We start from the raw sequence: 26,595 nt of genomic DNA on the forward strand, positions 1-26,595 counted from the left end.
TGCAGAAGAGCTGAGTTTGGATCCCAGCATCCATCCCTGTCAGATGACTCACAACCAGTTCCAGGGGAAATACAACACCTCTGGTCTCCACAGGCACTTGTACTCATGTGCATATTTCCATAGACAGATGCATAGATACACATAGTGATAATTAAATCTAAAAACAACCACAACTTTAAGATAGTTTATAAAACTCACCAACTACTAATGATAACATTTTATTAAATAATAGAGAACAATGTACTCTTTTTCATATGACCATATTATTTGTATGAAATTCCAATACAAAAATAAAATTCCCTTTCCTACACTTAGGAAACAGGCTACTTTACAGTATTCCAATTGACAAAAACAGCAGGGGAAATAGCAAAGAAAGTTCAGGGTAGTACTGATTTATTTTCACATATGCTAAATGATAACCACCATTCAGTACTATTTTAGTACTCCCTTGGTAGCTCACGATAGCACAGAATGTTGATATATTCAGGTAGACATAAGTCTCTTTAGAATGTAAGAAATGCCAATTTATATTAGTAATCTCTTATTACTAATTTGGAAATCTGCCTACTGGAATTCACTGCTGTTAGATATAATATGGGATGTTATTAAGGATGTAAAGATGTAATATGGGATGTTATTAAAGATGTAAAGAGGGGCATATTTTCTTAAATGCTAAGGAAAAACCACTAACTACACTTACCTTACTACAAATAAGAGTATTAAAGAGGCTTTAAAATAAAGGCTACTGGCCTAGAGCAGTGGTTTTCAACCTTCCTAATCCTGCAACCCTTTAATACAGTTCCTCATGTTGTGGTGATGCCCAACCATAAAATTATTTTATTGCTACTTCATACCTGTAGGTCTGCAACTGTTATAAATTGTAATATAAATATTTGATATGTGACCCCAAAGGGGTCGCAACCTATAGGATGAGAAGCACTGGCCTAAAAAAGGAACAGAACTAGAGAAACACAGTATCCAGGACTAATTAAAATCTACACTCACTGGTAAAGATAACTGTGACCTTTCAGGATCTGGCTTGAGGCCAGCAGTTTTACGTCCCATCTCAGTCCTTGTGTCCTTAGGGGACAAAGTTCTCTGGGATGGAAGGGCCCTCATACACTTGGCATTACTAATGCATCTCTCAGCACTGAGTTCAAGGCCCGTCTCAAGTCTTTCGTACTCTTCTCCTTTGCATTCCCAACACAGCTGTTCCTAACCTCACATCAGCATTGTTCTCATTGTGGAATATCATGTCATACTGCATTAAGTCACTACCAGTCAGTTTCTATCACTTCATTTCAAACAACTCAGCTTCTGGGGATGTGTCTCACTCATCCTTTTACACTTGCCTTTCCCTGTTCTTCCCGGTCCCCAATGGGTGTCTATGTCCTATTTATTGTTACTTTCCCAAACCTCCCCATGACTCTAGTGCCTCGCATGCTTCTTCAGTGTAGGCATATGATAAATCCAATGAACCTCAAACTCAAACTGAATCTCCCAATCCCAGAGAACTCTAATGAATGTCAAGTTCTGGCTTACACAAAGGCTGAATGATCTCCAGCCATTCTCTCATTCCTGAATTTAGTTTCCAAGCTGAGACCATCTATAAAAAGTTTCCACTCCAAGTTTTGGGCATAATTAGTTATATTTTTCCTTTTATTTCATGAAGTTTATTGGAACCATCTGTGATGCACTGATGGTTTATTTTTGAGAACCAAGGGAACATTTATAAAATACTCCACTGGGGAGAACACTTATCAATTCATCCCAGCAGTTTGTCCCCAACAGTGGAAAATGTCATTCTCTGACACAGCAACTTCTTAAAGTAAGGAACATACTGGGATGTTTGGGAATTTTCTGACTTTTCCCCAATACCCTCTATGGGGTGTATAATTCACATACATCATTTCAACCTGAAAATCCTGGCTTCGTAAGTTACTGCTTACTATATAAAGAAACGTCCCATATGCTAAGCCTGTCTTCAGTATTAAAATTAGTTTTTAGCCTACCTAATCTGTTCTACTCCTAGATAAGTTTCCTGGTAACAGAGCCTGTGATTAATCATGCCACAATGGCTAGCCTAGGGCAGGTCACCAGTAAAAATTAGTCACTACTTTATAAAAGTGAGTCACATTCTCCTGACTTGTAGTTTAGACAACACAGTTGAACACTACCTTTGTCAGTATGGAGAAGGCCCACTACTATAGATGCATGTTCATTAAAAAAAAAAAAAAAAAAAACCAAAAAAAAAACCAGAGGATCCTTTTAAACTGACTTAAAGCAAAATGGAGAGCAAATGTCCTTAGAGAAATCAACCTCGAATGACCAGGAAACTCTCCCTGCTGGCTAGCGTAGACTGTACAGGAGGGTACTCTGAACGCTGCTGTAGAAGAAAAGACATTTGGATCCTGTTTTAATAACAACCTGGCTGGCAGGATGTGCCCATTGGTGCAACAGTGGTATGATGGTTATGTGGGTAACACAACACTTTTTAAAAAATTAGATATGAGGCCTGTTCCATAAGGAGGGATTTCAATGACTACTATTGTAAAACTGATCAAAAGCTTATGCTGGGGAGATCATAGGCTCTATGGGGGACACTTATTACTGCTAGTAAATGGTCATATTGTTAAAATGCCTTCTAAATATTTGTTTATAACCATAGATTTGTGTTGTTCTCAACTTTGCTTAGACTAGTCACTTTTGGCAGTGCACAGTAGTGAATGGAGAGTCTCACATCTGGTCCAGGTGCCAAGTACAAGAAAAGTGTTCCGCTGTGGCTGAATAATCTACATTAACCCAACTCCCATCCAAGGTGCAGAGAACACAGTGAGAGAGTGGCCAGAGAGAATAGAAGAGGTGTCAGATGAGGAGGAGAGCTGTGAAGTAGAGACTTTCAGACATGATATGGCTGTGGCACACATCAATTCACAGGCCCCGTGGTTATCTCATAAGATCTGCATATGACCGAGCCAGGAAAATTTTACTGAGAGGTCCCACCCTTGGCAAAAGAGCTAATAGCAATTCATGGTGACTGAAGGAATGAGAGTCACTCACTCTCTTTTAGGGATATCACTGGTAGTTTGCCTATACCTCAGTGGATGGTTCCATACCTGTGTGCATGTGGACACATTAACTGGACTCAAGGTGTGATTTTTTTCCTAGATCATGGGGTTATTTATACCAAAAAGTCATTAACTGATACTATAAAAATATTTTATATAAATACATAACAATTAAAAAAAGTGTTATTTAAATAAATAAAGAAGAATAAAAAGAGCAAATGTTTCAACTGGTAATGAGTGCAATGATCATTACATAGAAAGTGCCAGAAGAAAGATCTTGTGTAAGAACATCTCAAGAACAAAGACTGTATTATATAAAAGAAAATGAGTTGTTGTTACTGTTGGGAACAAACAATGCCATGTGACAGCCATTGGAAAACGTCTCAGAAAATGTCATTTACTGAACATTTTACCTACTCAATGGTCAAGAAGATCTGCTTCTAATCTGGAAGCATTTGCAAAATTTAAAAATAATGAATTAACTCCGTCCACTGTGAAGGGTTAGGAATAGTAACAATTCCATGTGAGGAAGAATTGGGAGTCCAGACTAATGTCTCCAAGAACTATTCCTCATCAAAAGAACCAGAGTCCAGATCTGTGTCTGGAGCTGTGAAGTTGGGTCTGGCACATCTTCTTGCATCAGAAAGCAAAGAAGCTCTTTCAGAATATTTTGGTGAGGTCAGAAGACTATGTCCAGAAAAGGCCACAGTTAATTCAAAGTTAAGAAAATTGTGAACAATACATGAGCCATGTGGGAATATTTCATCAGTTAGTTAATAAGATACCAGATGGATATGCTCTTGTGTGTGTGAGAGGAGATGGAGACAGAGAGATGCAGGCAGGGAGAGGAAGAAGAGGAAGAAAGTCACTGGACACCAATGGAAGTTTCTAGGACAATAACTTATCAAAGCTGAAAATGAAAATAGGTGTTTATTCTGATGCCCTGATATGAATTCTACTTGGAAATAACAGTTAAAGTAGACGAAAGTTATTTATTTATTTATTTATTTATTTATTTATTTATTTATTTATTTGAAAACTAGCCAATGAAGAACTGGTTTTGAAAATTATCTTTCTGTGACGCTTAACAAAATGACTAAATCAGGTGATGCTTATCACTGGTTGATAAAAAATGTTCAATGTAAGGATGACAGAAAACCTTATAATTAATTAGATGTATTCATCTGTGTTGTTGGCTTTTCTTTTACTCTTCGTCTCTTTGGGGGCCCACCACCCAGCTCCCAAATAAATCACATGGAGGCTTATTTTTCTTTGGGGGCCCACCACCCAGCTCCAAAATAGATCACATGGAGGCTTATTTTTAATTATACATACCTGGCCTTAGCTTGGCTTGTTTCTTGCCAGTTTTTCTTAAATTATCTGTCTACCTTTTGCCTCTGGGCTTTCCCTTTTCTATACCTTTCTTTGTTTCTTACTCCATGGGTGGCTGTCCCCTAGAAAGAGTAAAAGAAAATCCAACAACATTTTGGTGCCCTATGTTGGGTGCCAAAATGTTGGTTGGTTTTTGCTCTTTTAAGGGGCCCACCACCCAGCTCCCAAATAAACCACACGGAGGCTTATTCTTACTTATAAATGCTAGGCCTTAGCTTGGCTTGTTTCTAACCATCTGTTCTTATCTTAAATTGTCCTGTCACCCTTATGCCTCTGGGCTTTTCCCATTCTCTTATTTCTGTAAATCTTACTCTTACTCCATGGCTTGCTGTATAGTTGGATGGCTGGCCCCTAGAGTCCTCCTCCTTCTCTTGCTCCTTCTTCTTCTGTATACTCTCTCTGTCTGCAAGCCCCACCTATCCTTTCTTCCTGCCTCGCTATTGGACATTCAGTTCTTTATTAGACCATTAGGTGTTTTAGACAGGCACAGTAACACAGCTTCACAGAGTTATACAAATGTAACATAAAACAAAAGCAACACACCTTAAAATATATTGTACAACACTCTGAGCCTAGAGCGAGTCTCAGCACCACTAGAGGAATGTCTACTGATGTGACTGGAAAACTACTTGTAAAATACTTCTGCCAAAATAAAAGTTCAATTTGAATCTAATCAAGTCTTTAAATAGAATCTCTAGGCTAGAAACAGGTAATAGTGGAAAGATTTACTATTATTTTAAAAACGTATTTAATTTAATATTATGGGGAGAGGCAATACATGTGCCATGCATAGAAGCCAAAGAACAACTTTTAGGAGTAGGTTCCAGGGTTTAGTATCAGGCAAGCACTTTTACCAGCTGGCCACACCCATGCCAGATTATGTAACAATTTAAAATCATTCTATAAGAAAGCAGTGTGATAACTCCACAACAAAGGACATTGTGTAAGACAACTCACTTTTCAACAGACTCACAGCACAGAAATAAGTGGATGGATGAGGTGCTAAATGAGAGGGACTTAAAATATTTTGGCTAAGAAAAATCACAACCAAATACAGTAAGTAGACCTTATTAGGATACTTATTACAATATGTGAAGTGTAGGGGGGAAAATATAAGGAAAATTGAGTGTAGACTGGGTATTGGTTGCTATTGAATTATTAACTTTTAAAGACACTGTGGTTAAATGGGATGACCTTTCTTTTTGAGATGCTTATTGAAGTGTTCAAGGATGTGCTTTAAAATACCTCAACTAAAAAGGGTTGTGTCCCGCACGGGGAGAGATGGCATGCACCAAGTAAAATAGTGATGTCTGAGTGATGGGTACATGAACTCTTGCATTTGTTACTTTTGTAGATGGTTGAAAATTTTTGTAATGACCTTAAAATAAGGATTTGGGGAGATATGTGTGATTTTAACATTAGATAGAGCATCTCATAGCTATGATTTCTTTCTGGAACACTGAGAGGAGTTTAATGACCTCATCCTCAGGTGGAATGACATCTGTCTCAGCCAGAAGAGAAATTAGTTTAGAATGAAATGGTCCTTTAAAAAGTCCTTTTCATAAAATGTGGGCTCTAAATTCCTTATGCATTGCATCCAGATAATTCTTCTTGTTATACAAGTATCAATTTCATTCCATGTGGCTGGACTTGTGTTCAGTGTAGCATGTCACCAATTAGCCCCGAAATAATGTACAGCTTGATGTAGAAATGGACCAATCAAGTTACAGCCTGTTTTCAAGGATCTTCACAAGAGGTAATTTAGTCAAAATGCTGATTTTTAACAAAGGACTAAATGTGAAGTGCTCCTTCCTACACTGGATGAGTTAGAGTTCTCCAGACAATATTTCTCCTTATCCATTCTGTCCTCAGAAGCACCAACACCCCCTCTACCCCAACCCTTTACATCTGAATTGCCCTAGTAAATGAGAATTCCTGGAAAGAAGTGGTGTCTGCAGAACTGACTGACTATTGAGAACTGCAGTGGTGTGGAGGGGCTTCCATAGTGCAGGTCCAAGCCTTATCTTGGGGCTGGATTTAGGCCCTAAATGGTCATTTCCTTGGCTATCTCTGTGTCAGAACACCCTGTGACTAACAGATAAAATCCATTTGTAATCTATTAACCACTAGCTTCCACCAACTCAAAAGCTAAGAATTATTTGTAATGCAGAGATACATGTATGATTTTTACAACTCAAATAAAAAAAGAATGGCTGTCCTTGGGCAATGGGACAGAGGGATGGAGAAGAAGCAAAGAGCTCTTGTTTGTCAATACAGCTGATTTACAAACTGTGTTCTATATCATTTAATCACAATTAAATATTTATAAATTTGACAAGGGAGGAATGTGACACAGGTGGAAAAGACTTCATGTGGCCCCACAACATTGGAAACAAGAATACTACGCAGTAAAATGAGCTGTGCTGGCTTGAGATATGGAACAGGAACAGAAAGGTAGCACAGGGAGGACCATCACCTGCCGTTTGCATGCCTCACGGCACCTAGAGCACCAAAGTCGGGAATTCAAAGTAGCCTCGATATGACACAAGTGTGAGTGGACTTCAAAAGCAATAACCAGGGATTCTGTTTTCTAGCTGGAATTCAGTGTTGTTGTTGTTGTTGTTCTCTTTAGAGCTCTGCATCAACACAGCAGCATCTACTGTATCCTCACAGAGATAACTTATCTCCACTTTGACATGTTAGCTACTGCAAGAATGTTTACCCCCATTGTTTGAGTTGGAGAACTAGAATATACATGCATGTGCGTGAATGCATATGTGTGTGTAATGAAGAGACATACCATCATGAAAGCAGAAAAACAGTAATTGGGCAGTTAGGGACAGGGCAGAGGAGGGAGCAAAAGAAACATAACAGAAAGAGGCACAGACAGCAAAAAGGCAGAGCAGAGAGGGGGAGGGAGTGGAAAGAACACCGAGGAGACAGCATAAAGAAGGACTTCCTTTAGGCTTAAGCCATTTGGAGGCAGCTGGACGGTGCTCTTACACTGCAGACACTAACCCTGCAGTTCCAAATGGGGCCATGGAGGCACACTGCATACTTTGTAATGGCTACTTGTCAGGAAGCCAGGTACCTACCCTTTGAGGAGCAGAAACAGGATGTGAGGGTGAGAACTGATGTACTCCACAGTAGGACTCCGCGCACCGATCTGTCTTCTCAGGATGTTGTTGAATATCTGGGTCACGTCTTTTTTTCCCTGTTAGAGAAACATGTCACCATTAAATGATATGCTTTAAATGGATAAACTGTATGGCACGTGGGATACAGACACACACTCTCATAGAGATAGTGTCATCCTATATAAAATGCAGAACTAGGAATTTATTCTTTTCCTTTATCTTCACAAAGTCCATTAAATGGGTACAACTCTTCACTCAATGTGTACGGTGGGGAACTTGGCAAGATGAAGTCCATTTGCACAACTGGAAATACAAAGGCACAGATGTGTACAAAGTAGCAGCAAGAATTGAATTTTTTATGCCTTTTCTCCTTCTAGCTTTCTCACAAAGAAAACAGGAACTGATATTTTAAAATCTCCATAAATGAGAGAAAATAGAAGAAGAGCATAAGTTAAGAATAAAGAAAATGTGAGAGTCAAATTCTTTTTTCTTAACAGCTAATTCTGGGTAATACTATCCCTTCACTTTATCTACTCTGTTACCTTAGGGCCTTTGAAAAACTTTTTAAAAATGAGATGTAAATTTAAAAATGCAAGTTTCCCCTATGTAATATGCAACTTGTGTGTATATGTCTTACCTATGTGAAATCACACACAGCTAGAGAAAGAGAAGAGAGTTTCTAGCCTAATTGCCTGAACTAGAGGAACTACTGCCAATCTTCCACAGGGCTTTTGAGCCTTCCCACATCCTACAACCTGAGTTGAGCTTGATTCTATAACAGAATCCATGAACTGGACCCATGTTTCCCATATAAAAAGAGGGGGCAAGAATGATACCAATTACCCTGCTCTTTGTCTTTCAACTATCAAAGGCTCTGAGTTACTCTGTGTCCCCTTTCAAAACATCTTCACTCTGCACAATCAGCTACCAAGAAGTGATACCAGCCTGTCTCTTCTCTTAAGTTCCTCAGTGTCTCCTTTATGCTTAGAAAAGCCCAGCCCCTTCCAATACATAGCCCTGCCTATTGCTTTGCACTCCTGCATCAGGTTCTACTGCTCCCAACTGACTGGGATGTGTGCTCACACACAACCTGTAGTGTTCCTGCAGCTCTGGCTCGTGTTCTCCTTGTGTCCTACGTGCTGTTCCATAGCCCATGTTACAAGACTCAATTCAGTATATTCTCCTCTGAGACGAATGTCCTTACAAGAGTTTAATAATACCCTTTGACCACAATAACTGGTCCCTCTTCTACCTGACTACCTCGAACCTCCACCTCCTGCCAGAGCAGAACACCTTCAGTGAGTACTGAATCCATGCCAGAACTTATGTCAACAGCTAGCATGCACTATTCAGTCTCTTCAACAACCTTATGAGGGGCACATTAGGAATAGGACACTGAAGGCATGGAATGTGGAACAGCCAGGATTCTATCCTCACTTGATGGAGTTCAAGGTCTCAGCTCTTGGCCATCATCTTAAAGTGATTCCCAACATGTAAGATACACTGAAACGAATGGGTTTTGTTTCTAACTTCCTCCTTGTATTGTTAGCTCTACAGGATACAGGTCCCATTTGAACACACACACACACACACACACACACACACACACACACACACATTAGGCTGGAATATAGTATGCACTCAGTAAGTACTATTAGACTAAGCAATTACTTTAGACGTGTTGCCTCAGCCTAGCGGTGGTGGCACACACCTTTAATCCTAGCACTTGGGAGGCAGAAGCAGGAGGATCTCTGTGAGTCTGAGGCCAGCATGGTCTACAGAGTGAGTTCCAAGACAGCCAGAGCTATTCCACAGAGCACCCTATCTTGAAAAACAAAAACAAAACAAAAAAAAGAAGTGTGACTCATCAGATACATGGAACACCCATGTATCTCTTACCACAAACATGCAACTGATCCCTCTCATTTTTAAATTTGTCACTTTTTAACACAAAGAGACACTTAAAAAAAAAAAAACTAAAACCCAAAAGTGAGATCAATAAGATTATTCATTAATAACTCAGTCTTAAAAACTGCCCCGCCCTTTCCAGGATCTCATGTATCTTGTGATCCTTCTGCTTCTACCTCCTGAGTTCGAGGATGATGGGTATGTGCCACCACACCAGACTGGTGCAGTACCGAGATTGAACCCAGAGTTTGTGCATGCTGGATAAACACTCCATCATCTGAGCTACAGTCCAAGCCCCTTTAAAGCTGTTAGTTTTATAAAACACAAACTAAATGCAGATTAAGAAAAGTAAAACCAGAGCCGGGGAAACGCCTCAGAAGTTAAGAACACTTGCTGCTCTTGCAGTGGACAGAGATTTGGTTCCTAGCACCCTTATGATGGATCACAACCATCTCTAACTCTGGTTCCAGAGGACTAACATCCTCTTCTGGCTTCCACAGACACGAGGCACTCATATGATCTATGCAGGTAAACACTCACACATGTAAAAATTTTTTAAAAAAACAAATAAATATTTTAAAAGGGAAAGTAATAAAGTGAAAAAATTCTGAAAAGAGTAGCATTTACCTCATGAAAAGCAGAACATGTGCAAGGTCCTGAGTCTGATCCCTAGCAACCTCCTACACATACAAATTCAGAATACACTTTAGACTTCTAAAATGAAGATAGAAATCTTTACAAAAATGAAAATCTCCAAGATCTATGATGGATCTTGGATGGAGTTTGGGGAATTGTGTCCATTATGAAAAACCAGTTGGAGGTTACACACTAAATGGCTCCATCCACATGAGGCTTTTGAAGTAACAAAGTTCTCGAACAGAGAATGGGCTAGTTTAGAACAGCTAATGGCAGGGATGCGGTGGTGGCCGATAGAGATGTGGGTGTCACTAGAAAGCGGCACAGGGAGGGATGTCTGTGCAGTGGAAAAGGTCCACACTCTGTGTTGTCAGTGTGGACATCCTGGCTGTGCCACAGTTTGGCAGGATTTTACTCTTACGAAAATCAGGTGAGGTCCATGGTGTCGCTCGGAACCATTCCTTACAATTGCTAGTAATTAACACCTATTTCACAACAAGAAGGTTACATTCTTAAAAGACATTTTTCTTTGTTGATCATTTTTTAAAATGACACAGTCCAGCTCTATTTTTATACAGACACAAGGAACTTTATCCCAGCTGCTGTAAGAAAGAGCAGCTGGTGGGCTGGAGAGATGGCTCAGTGGTTAAGAGCACTGACTGCTCTTCCAGAGGTCCTGAGTTCAATTCCCAGCAACCACATGGTGGCTCACAACCATCTATAATGAGATCTGATGCCTTCTTCTGGCCTGCAGGCATATATGCAGGCAGAACACTGTGTACTAAATAAATAAATCTTAAAAAAAAAAAAAGAGCAGCAACTGCTGGGTCGGGTAGCTCATCACCACAATCCTAGCATTCAGGAAGCTGAGGCAGGAAGACTGTCACAATTTCAAGGTTAGCCTGAGCTACACAGTGAGTTCCAGATCAGCTCAGGCTACCCAGTGAGACTCTGTCTCAAGAAACAAAACAATAAAATAACCAAACAACAGAAAACTTAGTAACAATCAGTATTGTCTTCAGTGTTGTCTGCCAAGCCTGACAGCCTCAGTTCAATGCAGGAAGGAGAGAACCAACTTCTGCAACCTGCTCTTTGACCTTCACACCCTTGCTGCACACACACACACACAGATGCAGTACAGAAATGTGGTCTCACTAACCAGCAGAAGAGATTGGAATATTAAAATACCAGCAATGATCAAATACCCAAAATAGCTACAGTTGTCCACTGCGGTCACTTTCTTTCAGAGAGAAATATATTAAGAAATCAGGGCAGAAGAGGAGAAGATGGTGGAAAAATGAGGGGCGGGGGGCGGGTTAATTCAGGGGACTGTTAATTCAGGGAAATAAAAATTCACTACTATGAAAGCAAATTACGTCACCATACCCAAAAGCAAATTTTAATAAAAAAGCAGGAAGTGAATCTTGAGACCCCCCCTGTGATGTACTTGGAGGATGCTTGGCTAGGCATGCACTAGCCCTGTCCCACCCGCACTATGGAAGGCGTGCACTTTAGAATCAGTTGCTGTCATAATTTTGAAATATTAAAAAGTGTTCATAGTACCTGGATATCATTTATAAGGATTATAAGTGCCATATTTGTTATATAAAAGAGGCATATCTGTAAGCATAAATGTAGTTTTAAATGAAAGTAATTCTGTGGTATGCAAATCTTGCTAGACTCTACAGGCCAATATTGTGGAATAAATACTAGCCCTGTTCGAAATGTCATAAGACTGTGTTTTTCATACCTCCCAGTAAAATGCCACAAGAACATTTCCACACAGCATTCCAGTGAAGAGCAGCAACGAAACTCCATAGAGCTCCACCAACTTTCACACAGAGGAAAGCATTCTTCTAGTTCATTAGCAAATGTGTACAGAGGCAGAGGGAGCCCCTGTGGGTAATAGGAACAAGTTTTGCTACCAGAGACCACTTCTCAAGCCAGACTAGAGGGTCCAGGTAAAGAGAATTAGAGAAAATGGGAATGCAGAAGTGGCCCAAGAAGTAGAAAATAGAAAACCACCAAAATGGTGTTGATTATACTGAAGTTACATCCAAAAATGGACCCCAAATTAATGTGGCAATTTAGCACTACATATTAGTTAATGGATTTCTAGCCCGAATTGCACTGTTAGCCGACAAGTCCATAAAAGGTCAGCAGTTATGTGTTTAATGAATGAATGAAAGACATGTAAGGGAGTACTGACTGAAATCAAAAAAGAAAAGGAGAAAAGGAGTAAAATGGGCAGAAGTAACTGCTGTAAGTACAGACAAGAAACTAGAAGAGAGGGTTAGAAAATACTTGCTTTAAAATTGTGGGCACTGACTTATATACAAAATGTACATAAAGAATTCCTGGGACAGAGGGATGGTTCAGCATGTCAAATGCTTGCTGGGAAGCCTGACGACCCGGGTTGAATCCCTGAAACTCCCACAAAAATAGAAGGAGAGAACAAACTCCATGAAGTCCTCTTGTCTCCACACACATGCTGTAGCATGCATGTCCATGCACAGACACATAATGCATACATAATAATAAGTAAAATAAAAATATTTTTTAAAAATTCTCAAAATTCAGCCATCAAAAGGGGGGCGGGGACAAAAGAGCTCCCATTTCATAACAGGTATGGTGGTAAATAAACACAGGAAAAGAAACTCATTCTGACTAGTTACTAAGAAATTGCAAAGAAAACCGGCAGCGAGACAACACTAGCATCTGAACAGATAAAATGAAAAGACAGAACCAAATGGCAACACCCAACAACCTCACTCATGGGCACTTGTCTATGGCAAACAAAAATCTGTTTTCATTTTTTAAAAAACTATACACAAGTGGATATAAGGCTTTACTTATAAATGATAAAACTGAAAACATAACAAGTCTCCTCCAGGTGGGGATGGATGAATGTTCTATGCAACATCCATCCAATGAACTCATCAATAAGAAACAATCTCCTGGTCAAGGCAATGGCTGAGGTGAATCTCAAGTGTGTCACACCGAGTGAGAGTGAATTAATATGCCTTCGAAGTGAGAAATCACTACACACTTAACAAAGGAAAAAGCTCTTTAATAATAGTGCATGTCCTGTTCTGGCTGATTCTTAAAGAGGAGTCAGCTTCAAATAGAAGATGTTAACTTAGGTATACCTTACTTAGGCTTATGCATTTCACATATGCTATTGTCTTTAAACCTCTTTTAGGTGCAGGTCTCAGGTTATACTTTGAACAGTGTATTTTTAAGGCAAAGTCATTCTTGGTTTATTTGTTGCTATTTTAGTGAGACTTTGTCTCAAAAAAAAAGGATAGTAACAATAATGATAAAGATTGCTAAAATAATTCTAAAACTATAAAGAAAAAATAATCATAGCCCATATATTAAAACACATATTATAAGGCACAGGTAAAAAGTTGTTGTTTATTTTCTTTTTTCTGGGAGGAGGTCACAAGGGTAGGGGATGGACCTGGGAGGACTGGGAAGTGAATGTGATTGAGGAGCATTATGTGAAATTCCCAAATAATCAATAAGAGTACTACTTTGGATACTTTGAACAATTTAAAAAGATAGGAGACTGCAATGCTGGCCACCTGGGCAGATGGGAGACAGGAAGGACGGATGTTGTCAGACTTGTTTCTTAAGTGCATGCACCAGTGGCTCTTCTTGACTCGTTAGTTGCTCAGGGTCATCTTGCCTACTTGGCAGAATTAGGCTTCTCCTGGTAAGAGTACAGGGTACTTCTTGGTAGTCCAGGACTTAATGGTGGTGTGACCTGCCACAGCCCCTTGATCTACCTCTTAGAGGCATGTTCCTTGATATGAGGATAGAACCAATGGCCAACTGTAAGTCAGGGTTGTCAGCAACCCTAAATTTTAATTACGGTGCAGAATTTTATTTCCCAGTTTTTAACAAGATCATCTTCTAGTCCCATAGGAAGAAGCACTCCTTAGGTAAACTCTACTTTGTGTAACTTCATATTTTCTAAGCAAGTTTCTTAGTCCTTAGAGCATTAATTTTACTACTTCCAGTTTCTCCTGCATCAAGAGAAGTCAGACTTGAAGGGCTGCACACTCTTTCTGCTTACTGCTTACATGATTCTTCTGTGAAAGTTAGGGCTGTGGGGTAAACATTACTACTGGAAAGAAGCTGGGGGTAGGAAAAGGAGCTAATTAGCCAAGGACAGAAGGAAACCTTGGGGATGTTAGAGCTATCCACCATTACTAATCAATGCACTGAAAAGGGTGAGTATAACATCTAGCTGCTATTGCTTGTCCCACCAAGCTCATTTGAAGCTTGTTCAGAAGCAGTGAGTGCTGAAAGGTGGGGACTGGTCAGGTGTTAGTCAGGAGCACAGAGGTCTTGGGGGTGGGCTAATGCTTTTCTTGCAGGGATGGATTAGCCACCTCAGGACTTGGGTCTCCTTTTTCCCCTCCAGATGAGGCTAAGTCCCTTCTGCTTCCTGAAGAAATTAAATTAGGACAAGGTCCTTAACCAAAGCTGGAAAATACTGGTTCTTGGCCATGCTCTTGAACTTTTCAACTCAATAAAGTCCCTTACATGTCATTCATTCATTCATTCATTCATTCATTCATTCATTCAACAAACAACTGCTTATGAATTATCCAATTTCAAGTATTCTGTTATTCAACAACAACAACAACAACAACAACACAAATTAACTGTAACAGTACTGTGGTACTGTGATTAAGACTTAAAGGGCTAAAGAGAAATCTTGGTAAAGTGCTCCATGAGGATACAAGTTCAATCCCCAGAACCCATGTAAAGGTGGATGGACAGAACTGATTCTATGAAGTTATCCTCTGACCTCCACAGGGAAGGCTTGGATTGTCAGGTTGCATGATTTCAGTCTTTCAAAGTAATAAAATCAAAAGTAAAGAATAGCTTTAAATGAGGCCAGAGAAGTGGGAAATACGTTTAGGGATTAAAGTTTTTCATAAATTTTGGATTATAAAGTATCTTAACGAGGTGATTAGGCATCTGTTTTGTGGGCTTTCTACCATGGTGAGGCTACATAGAAAGAAAGAGGGTCTGAAAGCCCCACCGTGCCCAGCAGACACCGGTTACGACAGCAGCTGCGTCCCCTGGAACCCCGGAATCTAATGAGCTAGTTCCTTTAACCTTTAACTGGTTCATCCTGGTTCTGTGTAGAAGTGCTGGTACTGTGAGAAACAGAAACAGCTTGAAGAATGCTTTCTTCCTGCCTCTCCCAAGTTCCTTCTTTGAATGTGTAACACCAGTGAGCGACAACCAGTCAAGAGCTTGTGCCATTCCTGCCAACGAGCCCAACTGTACCAAGCAGTGCAGTTTCCTGACACTTGGAGTTGCTTTCTCATTCAGCCTGAACACTCGACTTTGCACCCACCCCTACTTGGCAAGGCATACCTGCCATGCAATACATTTTTAACCCCTGATCTCTTACCACTGTGCATTACAAAAATCTACAATGACCTAAAGCTAGGTCTTAAATAGTGGCCACATTTCAAAAGACACAGCTCTAAGCTTGATCCTGAGCCCACAATATCAGAGGCTTTGCCATTTTAATATTAAATCCCATGTTTCCTTTTGTAAGACAGAGTCTAACTATGATGCCTGGCCTGGCCTGGAACTTAATATATATATTAGGCTGGCCTTGAACTCACAGAGTCCAGGTGTTTCTTTCTCCTGAATGCTGGTTCTAAAGAATAAGATGGACACACCAGTTACAAAATTGCATGCTTTCACTGTTTTTCAGAGAGAATACAATAGAGTTTCTGTTTGTCTGTCTTGAGGATCTGGAGCATTATAGAAGGTTGAGCTTGCTGCTAGAGGCTGGGGCTCTTGGGAAAATGGCAGGAAGCAGGTATGGAATTGCTAATGGAAAATTCATGTCCTAGGGCTGCGACCTGGTGTCAGTGGATCCTTTACAATAATCTCCAGTGAAGGGGCTCACTGCAGTTTCCCCAAAAGGAAAGAGCATGCCACAGTCCCCCTTCTTGTACATGGGAGTTCAGCAGCATCACAAAGAGGATTTGGGAGGTCATTGTCCTCAAATCTGTACCCCAGGATCCTCTGTAGGACCTCTCTGTCATACAAAACAAGGAAACACTCCTTAGTTTCTCACTGCCCTACAGATATTCCAGTACAAAACTTGTAAGCTCAATCAACGTGTGGCAACTCTTCTTCATGTTCCTCTGACTGAGATGCCAGCAAATGCTCTGGACACCACGCGACTCTTCCTATTTAAACTGCTTCTCAGCCTCCAGTCCCCAGAGTCAGTCCAGGGTCTCACGAAATGACTTTCCTGCCCTACAGGGCCTCCCTGTCCTATTTTCCTTTCCCTTCACTTACAACCTGGGTGTTGCTCAAACTTACAGTCTGGTTAAGGCATTCTCCAGGTTTTGCTCCTAGCCTCCTCCTGGGATTCCTTCCACTGTGCTCCAAAGTGGGCTCTGTTCTAACGGGGTACAAGAAATGTCTCGAGGTGCTTGAAGGGAAAGCTGTGTCAGCTCTCCTTGACTTCTATCAGTCTTTCTGAATCCAGTGAAGGTGGGCTGGTCTGCCTGCCTGCCTTCCTAACTTCCTTAATTTCCTTCCTTCCCTCCTTCCCTCCCTTGACCTTATACTATACTCACATGGTTCTTTTCTGTCAGCAAACTTAAGGCTTAATAGATTAGATAAGAATGTATGGCTGAGTAATGAGATTTCTCTTTTAAACTCAGGTCTGTCTCTTAGCTCTTACTTACTGATACCAGAATCCTCCCCTCTGGTCCCATTCCCCTCAGTTACTTTCCTCTGGATTCTTGAAGGAGAAATGAATCTGTCACAGACTCCTGAGTTAGTCCCTGATGTCAAGTCTAATGTCACTGCTTCCCCAAACACCACTGCTGTCAGTGTGAGATCTGAATCTCCGGTTACCAGTTTTCGAACCCTGTTAATTGTCTTGGTCCAGCAACTGGTATTGTCTTACTCTATTGAGTGTGGAAAATCATTTGGTGTCCTTCACTCAACACACACCATTCACACCAGTCCCTGTGAAAGGCTCAAGGATAACGGGGGTGAAGCCCAGCCCCATGGAACAACAACTTCACACCTTCAGTCTACCCAGCCATCATTTCCTTATGCTTCTTTCCTTTTTGATGGTGTTCTCAAGTCCTCTCTTTCTCTGTTCCAAACACTTCTCGATTTCTTGAAGAAGACATCTCTCCTGTTTCCGCTACTGTTCTCAGCAAGGGTTATCTAAGTCCATTGCTTTCCCTGCGGTCACCGCCCAGAGACCAGATACAACCTTTACAACTAAACCACCTGCCTCGCCCCCAGCACAGTGGACGCTAAACGAAAGTTCATGTTTTTGTTGTTCTCCCCGCCCCCTGCAAGGAATGCTTCCTCCCCTGAGTTATCTGGCGAGAACAGCAGCCCATCCCTAAAACATTAATTTTTCCTCCCATTTACAAAAACATCAGAAATTCTAGTCAGATGACTGCTGTGCTCTTCAAAGATACATGGTGAAAGATGTTCACTTTGGGAAATGCTATGATCAACATTCAAAGAGCCTGGATTGTCTACTAAATAATTTATTAATTCCTTGAGAAAAATGGCTTATTGATGTCTCACCTTTCTTTTTTGACAGAGTTTTCTAAGTAGCCCCAGTTATCCTAGAACATCTGATCCTCTCATCCCAGCCTCCTCTCTGAATGCTGAGGTTATGGGTGTGCAACATTGTGCTGGGCTAGTGTACCTTCTTTTACTCTAGCCTGCATCCCTGCATCCCTGCATCCATCCATCCATCCAACCAACCCACCCACCCATAAGATTAGCCCCATTTTCAGAGGGCTGCTGGGAGGAATATGAACAAGGGCAGGAACAGAACAGCATCTCAAAGTGCTATATAACACTGGAAGGAGTGCGCAAAAAAAAAAAAAAAAAACAAAAAAAAAAACCACCTCCAGGTGCCTCAGAGCTTTGCTTAGCAGTAGCTCAGCTGTATAAAACACAGTCCTAGTACCCAAGGTACTTTCAAAACAGAAGGGCTTCTGAATGCTACCTATTGACTGAGAAACAACGGTTAGGGCTTCTGTGTGGTTAGAATAAGTTTTGAAACCAGGAAGAATTTTATCAAGCAGTCATTAGCTTGAATGGATACTCTGGTCTCAAGAAGGAAAAGTGTTGCCTACGAGCTGCTGGGTCTCGCCTGCAGTCCAGAGAGATGTGCAGCAGCACATTTCTATAAGCAGGCTAGGAGGCTGGTGAGACTGCCTCCATCCTCACGGCACTGTGTGCAGTTGATGGGACGCTAAAGAGCTACTGTCCTCAATTTAAGTGTTTTTCATCCATTCATTCAGGCAAGAAATACTTACTTAGTAGGGGTCAGGGGAGGACAGCTGCATGTACCAAGTATCCAGTTCATTAGCAACTATGTTCTAGGTATTGTGCTTTACCACAAGAATATATAAGGTAAAGCACTGTTTGTTATTTTTTTATCACAATAATGACCTTTATAATGACAATCTGGTTTTTTGCTTTTTTTTTCAGACAATGTCTCACTATGTAGCTCAGGTGGCCTAGAACTGACTAGATAGACAGATTAGGCCACTCTCTCTCAGCAGACATTAATTAGCTGGTTATACTTCCTTGTCTAGAGGTGGGGCCCTCGTGAAATTCCCTTTTCTCACTGGCATGTTTATTGGTGCTGTTCAGAGCTTTTATTCTTCCTGTCCCACTCTTAGCACTTTGAACCTGTTTATATTACTGCACCGAATGTTCCATTTCCCCCGGGTATTCAAAGCATAATCACCCTTGGGCATAGTTCTTTCAACAGCCCACTATAAGATACAGTGGGACATAAGAGAAGGCTTCTCTCTTACCTAATTCAGGCAGATCAATGGTAACAATAGCTTACAATGTGGCTACTCAGGGAATATACAAAGCAATAAGAGAGACAGACATATAATTATAATCCAAGAATGGGGACTCTTTCTCTTATTCACTGTCACTGTCCAATTATATCCAAAACAAATAAAAATGGGCCTGCTAAATATCTCAGTAGGCAAAAGTGCTTGCCACTCAAGCCGACAAATTAGGTTGTATCCCTGGTAGGAATAGTTAGCCAACTCCTGAAAGATGTCCTCTATCCTGCACACGTGATCTATGTTATGTGTTCACCGGCAAACACACACACACCACTACCACCACTAATAATAATAATAAAAACTTCAATGGTTATAATAAATTCAGTTTGCATTTCACTTTAGTTGGAGAGGAACTGAAACTACTCTGACATTTTTATACATTTGCATTTATATTTTTTAATATAACATAACATATGTGTGCATGTCTTTTACATAGTTTAATACTGACAGAAGTGTTGTAAATTCTTGCATTGCCCTATAGAGATGAGAAGATTTGGGCTAAAAGAGTTAATTTACTGGTTGTACTATCAAAAGCAGAGAATGGACTCTAGACACCTGCAAGTGTTTTCCACTATGCCAAGCTTCTACTATGTTCATGATATCTAATTTTAAACTACAAAAAAGATCATTTAAGGATATGAACATAGTGAAAATATGCTTTGATTCCATGCACAGCCAGTTTGAAAAGGAAATGGGAATTAAGTGGAGGCAGAGATTTAACAAGCCAAGCCCAAGGAACAAAAGAGACTATGGGCCAGAAAACGTCAGTTGGAGAAACAGAATAAGGGAGAGAAAAAGACAGACAGGTGTATCTGAAAGAAAGAATGAGTTAGGTCCTCTGAGGCCCTTCTCAAGCACAGCCTGATTTTACAATCCCACCAGTCTTGTCTGTACTTTTTCTATCCATCTTATCTGTCCAAGACGCTGTGGGCTGGTTTTTCACAGATCCCTAGAACCCTGACCTTCTGTCAGCTGAATCACTGTAATTAATTTCCGCCTACCTGTCTGTGAATAAAGCTAAAAGCAATTTGCTTTAAAAAAAATCTGCATATCTTCTGTCTATAAAAATCAATGAGAGCCGGGCGGCAGTGGTGCATGCCTTTAATCCCAGCACGAGGGAGACAGAGCCAGGCAGATCTCTGTGAGTTCAAGGCCAGCCTGGTCTACAGAGCAAGATCCAGGACAGGCACCAAAACTACACAGAGAAACTCTGTCTCAAAAAACCAAAAATCAATGAGAAACAAACATTTAACCTGATACTACCAAGTATACTGGTAGAAAGAAAGCAAGAAATAGAAAAATAGGATGACTACCATCTAAAGAGTGAATATACAAACCTTCCTACAAAAATTCACATAATTCACTATTCTGTAAGGTATACAATAAATAATAATATATAACAATAAAATACTTATAGTATATTCACTGCTTTTATTTTATCTAATTGCTTAGGTAAATTTGGTTAAATTGCTTTCAAAATGATGTCAAAACATACTACCATACTGGCATTTAACAAATTATTGGTTTGGTATAGTATTTTAAGGAGAACAGGCTTGATAATACTGTCCTTGACTTGCAGATACAGCTTAGTAACTCCATGGTTTGGAAAAATGACCTAAAGTCTAGACTCTTGGGTTATCTGTAACATAGGATGAACAGGGCCAGTGAGATGGCTGAATGAGTAAAGGAAGTTCCGGTGCCTGATGTCCTGAACTTGACCTCTCCCACAAGGTGGCAGGAGAACCCACTCTGAAGAGTTGTCCTCTGACAGGTGGACTAGGACACACAACTACCTGCAAAAACACATGCACACCAATAAATGAATATAATTTAAAATGGGTTGAATAATGAAGTATTTGCCATAAAGGTAGTTCTAAGAATGAGTTGTACACAAGTAATTGTTACCTCTTGTCAACAGTGGTCATTAACCCAGCTGCAGAAAACTTAACTACATACAGTATACCTTTTTGCCTGTAAAATGAACCTGATTGTAAAGGTTTTATGAAAGCTGTTTAATATCATATGTGGACATAAAACATTGTTTTGAGTCAAGTGTGGACTTATTTACTGCTGAGAACCAGGAGGGACATCAGTTGTTCTAAGTCAAATGCGGATGCTCAGTATTTACTCTCAAGAAGCAGGAGGGACAGTTTTGCAGAGAGCCTCACCTCAAAGTCGATCAGCTGCAGATCGGCGATCAGTGTCACCAGCAGCCCGCTGGCATAGAGCTCCTGGGCCAGCTGAGCCACTGCTTCTGGAGGGGGCTCCTTGTCGTTTGTACCACACAGAATCTCCTTCATGGCCTGCAGAGATTTCGACACCTCTTCTGAAGCCTAGTGACCAGAAAGCATGTCAACAGTTAGAAAGAATACGGATTTTAGGTTTTAAGGAAGCAAACAGATCCCCACCTGCCCCCCCAACCACACACACACACACACACACACACACACACTTCTTGGGCCTTGACTATTTATAACCAAGATCATTTTCTGGCTACAAATAAACAACAGCAGCAACATAAAAACATTAGAAGGTATTGGGTTTTTTTTTTAACCTTAAAAATGTTACTAAAATTTATGTGAAAAGGTCCCTAATACTTCTTATTAGACAATATAATTGAAGTCTCAAACAATATTCATAGTCTAATTAGGTACTTGAAAATTAAATAGAGTGTTTGGAGGACTTTCCAACTGCTACAAGTCTTTAAGTCTTTTGCTATAGTTTTTTGATGGATCCCTACTCTCTTGATCTGCCAACAGTCCCGGCATAAAATCTCAAGTTGTCAAAACTCATAAACTTTCGACATACTTATTTCTCCTACACAATCACATTTTTTGTATTTGTAAATAAGAGCAATTTACTCCAGTTGACGAATAATAAGCAAATCCATAGAGCAGACTGTAGTTAGTGGAGTGGGATGTGAGGAATGACTACTAATGAGTGTGGGTTTCTTTTCGGAATGATGGAAATGTTTTCAAATTAAATAGTGGTGATGGTTGCACAGTCTTGTGAGTTGTAAAAACTCAAGAGTTGAGAAATTATATGGTATGAGAATTCTATCTCAAAAACTCTCATTAAACTGGTACAGTTGACAAAAGAAAGACTAATTTAGTTAACAATTTGTGAGTCTCTTTTTAAAAAGTCTATTTTGGTTGATTTTACATTGCAGTATCACAGTCCTCACAATGAGAAGAAAAGGATTAACGATGTCAGCACGGCACTACCTCTTAAAAGGCAGTCTCAATTCTTTAGCTTATTATAGGCCTAAGAAGAATTATAAAGAAGCCAAGTCAGGAAACCATATTTCCAGCACCTCGTCACCTTGTGCACCTTTTTATCTGTATGTATCTCATGAATGACAGTAACTTGGACCTTATATGTTCCCCACAGGTCCATGCGTTCAGTGTGGCAATCCTGGTGGCGGCAGGGCCTAAGGGGCGGTCTCTCCTAGTCACTGGGAATTTGCTTTCGAATGGGATTGTGGGACGGACCACACGATCTTTTTCCCCTTTCCTTTCCCATCCCAGCTACAAGCTGTGTCACATGTTCCCAACAGGCTGTGCCCCTTCCCCTCACTCCTTTCCCTCAGCTTTCCAGTGGCGGGGCTCCTCGCTGCGTGCCACAGCTCGACTCCTCCACTCGTGGATGGGTGGTTGTGCTGCAGCGTCCTTCCTGGTTGTGAATTTGGGGGCTGTTCTCACCGAGAAGCTGTGAACTATGATACAGTGTACGTTCTCACACAGTTCTCCTGGTGCGCTGCTGTGGAATACTATTTGAACTAGGCAAAGATGTGTTACTTTTGTTTATGCTGCATTTGTTTAATCGTGTAAAGATGTGTTGCATTTGTTTCACCGTGCCTGCCTAAGGCACCTGATTGATCTAATAAAGGGCTGAACAGCCAATAGCTAGGCAGAAGAGTATGGATAGGCAGGGCTGGCGGGCAGAGGGAATAAACAGGAGAAATCCAGGCTCGAGAGAAAGGGAGAAAAGGAGAAGAGAGAATGAGAGATATGCCCTGGGCCAGAAGCTGGGCAGCCACAAGCCAGCCAGCGAGAAGCAGTGAAAGTAAGACATACAGAAGGAAGAAAGGTGAAAAGCCCTGAGGCAGAAGATAGATAAAGAGAAACAGGTTAATTTAAGTTAAAAGAGCTAGTCAGAAGTGAGCCTAAGCTAGGCTGAGCATTCCAAACTAATATTAAGTTTCCATGTCACAATTTGGGAGATGGTTGGTGGCCCAAAAGAGAAAGCCTGGTAGAGTAGGCACATTTAAAAACATGCGCAGAGAATGTGTCCAGGTACCATCAGTGGGACTGTAGGATCTTAGCAGTGCATATTTCCTGCTCATCAGCTATTACTGACTAGGTCTCCAAAGTCCAGACGTGTGTGCGCTGTCACTTGGAGTGAGCAGAAGTGGTCCTGCTCTTAATCTTCATCAGCATTGCTGCGAATGGGAATGTGTTGTGGGCTTAATTGGCCATTTCCCAATTAATAATGAAAACTAGGAGGATTTTTTATTTCTGTTGTTTGTCATTTAAATTTATACATACTTTCTGAAGGTTGATTTTAGTTTCTATTTGAACCAAACTTTGGCTCAATATCTCAAAGAATATCAAAATTAGAACAAGATATATTTCTCTAATTCCTTAGAAAGTTTAAGGTTTTATCATATACTGAGACAGAAACACACTATGATCCTATGGACTTTTATTTTATAGCAGGTCATCTTGAATCTATTTATTGCAGAGAGAACCAACTATGTAGGACTTAAAATTCCTTCAAAAGAATGAACAAGGACCACACTTAGTTCTTCATTAAGCTTTTACATGGGCTTGGCCTTGAAATACACACATTTTAATAATGGTTTTGCTTTGAATCATACCTTGTCTGTCTTTTTGTCTTGCTTTTCCAAAATGGCCAGGTTGTCTTTCAAGATTTTCACAATTTCTGCTGGATTTTTGTGTGATTTACTAAACAAAGGCATTTTTTTCATGTTTAAGAATCACTTCTTCCAATATGGAATGCTAAACAAACAAACAAAAACAAGCCAAGTTAAAGCATGCTAACTCTTAGCTCCTAGCATGTCCATTTCTCCTAGATTGGCCAGCCCCATCCACTCTCAGCCTGGGTACCTTTCCCATGGTACATACTTGGCTGCTGATATTACTCTCTGTGTACTGCTTGACATGTTCACCAACTAGTTCATCTACTCACACTTAAAAATGAGCCAACTGTGATTCGGAATCATTTGCTACATAAATACAAGTTTAGGCTAGCATGTGGCTCAGTTGCCTAGCATGTACAAGTGTGGGAGATCTAAGCTTGCTTTACCCAGCAGGGCTGCAGAAGAGGATGGACTGACCAAGTGCATGGTTTCCAGGTATTTGGAAGGGTCTGCACTTGGCTGTGCTAGGGGGAGGTCTTTTGCTCCACCCCTTGGCATTTCTATAAATAGCCCTTTAGAAGAGACAGAGGGGGCTGGTGGGTTTTGACCCAGGCCCTCCTGAGCTATCCTGTGTTTCTATCTGTCTCTCTCCTCTATATTTCTATCTATATATTTCTTACTTCTCCCTACTCAAGAGTACCCTGGGGGAAAAAGTAGGAGCAGGTCTCCCACATACAAGACCCCTCCATTCTACTCCCAGTACTGGGAAAACAATACTTGAGTTCCTACCTAGTCTTGATGAATGGACTAGATTCAGAAGTTAATATTCTTGACTATCATTTTTCTATTTTAAAATAAAAAGACTCTTAAAGTAAGCCAGGACAGGTTAAATAATGATAATGGTAACGTTTTTAAACCTAAAGTGATGACAAGAGATACTAAATGTGCATATATATCACTATATTTATGTGGGTACTTTATAGCAATATGAAGAAAGTAATGTTATCCCATAAAATATAACAGTAGAGAGGGTAGTGGAGAAAGTCAGCCACAACAAAAGGAAACAAGGAACAGAATCACAATAGCAAAATATATATGAAGAAAAAATATTTAAACTATCACTTAAAGGACTTTTCTAGTCAAGATTAATGATAAGGGATAAACTCAAGTTTGTCTTGTGGCTTTTAAAAGAAGCAAATAATCCTCTTTCAAAGCACATTCCAACAGAATGGCCTTTCAAAAACAACTGCAATGCAAAAAACTTCTCAGACTGGTCAGCCCCATCCATTCCCACAGAACCATGAGAAAATTAGCATGGCTCTGGGGAGGTAAGTTTATAGCCTCCCAATTAAATCTCTAGGTAACACACAATTTCTATATACACAGATTATATATGTCTACAAACATAATGCTGAAAAGACTAAATGGAATCAAGCCCACAAATAGCTCAACAAAATTAATGCTAAAAATGAGAACTGGTTCCTGAAATGAAGCCTTTCTATAGTTAGCTGGACAAGTGGGAGGTTGTGAATCTACAATTATAATTCATTTGTATGGGAGTAACAATAAAAAAGAATTTGAAAGTTAAAAAGAAAACCACCCCAGAAATCACCAAGAGAAGAAGAGAAACAGTGATAGAAGCAGAAAGAACTGAATCCAAGATGAGGAAACAAATGCACAGTAGCTATTCATCCCTGTTCTGTCTGCCTGTGCCACACCCCATCCCATGCAAGGGTGGGATGACCACCTGAGCAGTGCCAGGACAGGCACTACACCAGGCTCCACAATCAGGTCTCCAACAGACTGACATAAGGCAATTAAAATACAAGAAGATGAGAGACAACAAGAGTCAGTGAGAACATGGACAAAAGGGGGCTCTTGTGTGCTTGTGGTGGAGATGTTCATTGGTATAGCTAGGACAAGCAATGGTGTGGAGGTCTTCAAAAAATTACTGGTAGACCCACCAACTAGTTGGTCAATGTTTTTATACTTCAAGAGGCATATCCAAAGGGACTAAACTCAATGTGTGAAGGAGTATCTGCATCCATGATCACCCAGCATTACTCCCACGGTTAACACACACAGTTAACACACATAATGTCTATGAATGGATGAATAAAGACAGGCACCAGCCTCTACCTCCTGGGATTAAAGGCGTGTGCCACCAGCACCATCTCTGTGAGTTTGAGGCCAGCCTGGTCTACAAAGCGAGTTCCAGGAAAGGTGCCAAACTACACAGAGAAAACCTGTCTCAAAAAACCAAAAGACAGGCACCACAGAATGCTATTCAACCTTAGAAACAGAGGAAGTCAGGCCAATGAGGTGGTAAAGCACTTGCTATGTAAGCTGAGATCCCGAGTTCAATCCCTAGAACCTACGTAAAGGTAGAAAGTGAAAACCAATTCCACAAGCTGTCCTCTGACCTCCACATAACCCACTGTGGCACACACACACATACACCACAAAACAAATAAAACAACAACAGCAAAACTCTGAAGGAGAGAGGGTCATGTGACCTGTGACAGCACAGATGGGTCATTACTGAAACAAGCCAAGCATAGAAAGACAAGTATTCTAAAACAACCGAACTCATAAAAATTGAGAGTACCATGATGGTTGCCAGAGGCTGGACAACTGAGAAGAGAGGGAATGAGTAGTTGCTGATTGAG

The 26,595-nt window shown here is 40.5% G+C and overlaps 1 protein-coding gene across 5 annotated transcripts in view; it reads right to left on the reverse strand.

The window, feature by feature from the left end:
- The window catches only part of Cab39l (calcium binding protein 39 like), a 120,501-nt gene that overhangs the window by 37,338 nt on the left and 56,568 nt on the right, over positions 1 to 26,595 (reverse strand). For 3 of the 5 annotated variants that reach the window (XM_028870379.1, XM_037208495.1, XM_028870382.2), the window contains 3 exons: positions 23,924 to 24,065; positions 21,213 to 21,377; positions 7,556 to 7,674 (listed from right to left, as the gene is read on the reverse strand). In XM_028870379.1, the coding sequence (XP_028726212.1) occupies positions 7,556 to 7,674; positions 21,213 to 21,377; positions 23,924 to 24,034 (395 nt within the window). In that variant the 5' untranslated portion in view covers positions 24,035 to 24,065. The remainder of the gene's footprint in view (positions 1 to 7,555; positions 7,675 to 21,212; positions 21,378 to 23,923; positions 24,066 to 26,595) is intronic. The other 2 variants (XM_037208496.1, XM_037208497.1) reach the window with 1 other exon arrangement.

The sequence above is a fragment of the Peromyscus leucopus genome, chromosome 9, assembly GCF_004664715.2.
Source record: "Peromyscus leucopus breed LL Stock chromosome 9, UCI_PerLeu_2.1, whole genome shotgun sequence".
Taxonomy (NCBI): domain Eukaryota; kingdom Metazoa; phylum Chordata; class Mammalia; order Rodentia; family Cricetidae; genus Peromyscus; species Peromyscus leucopus.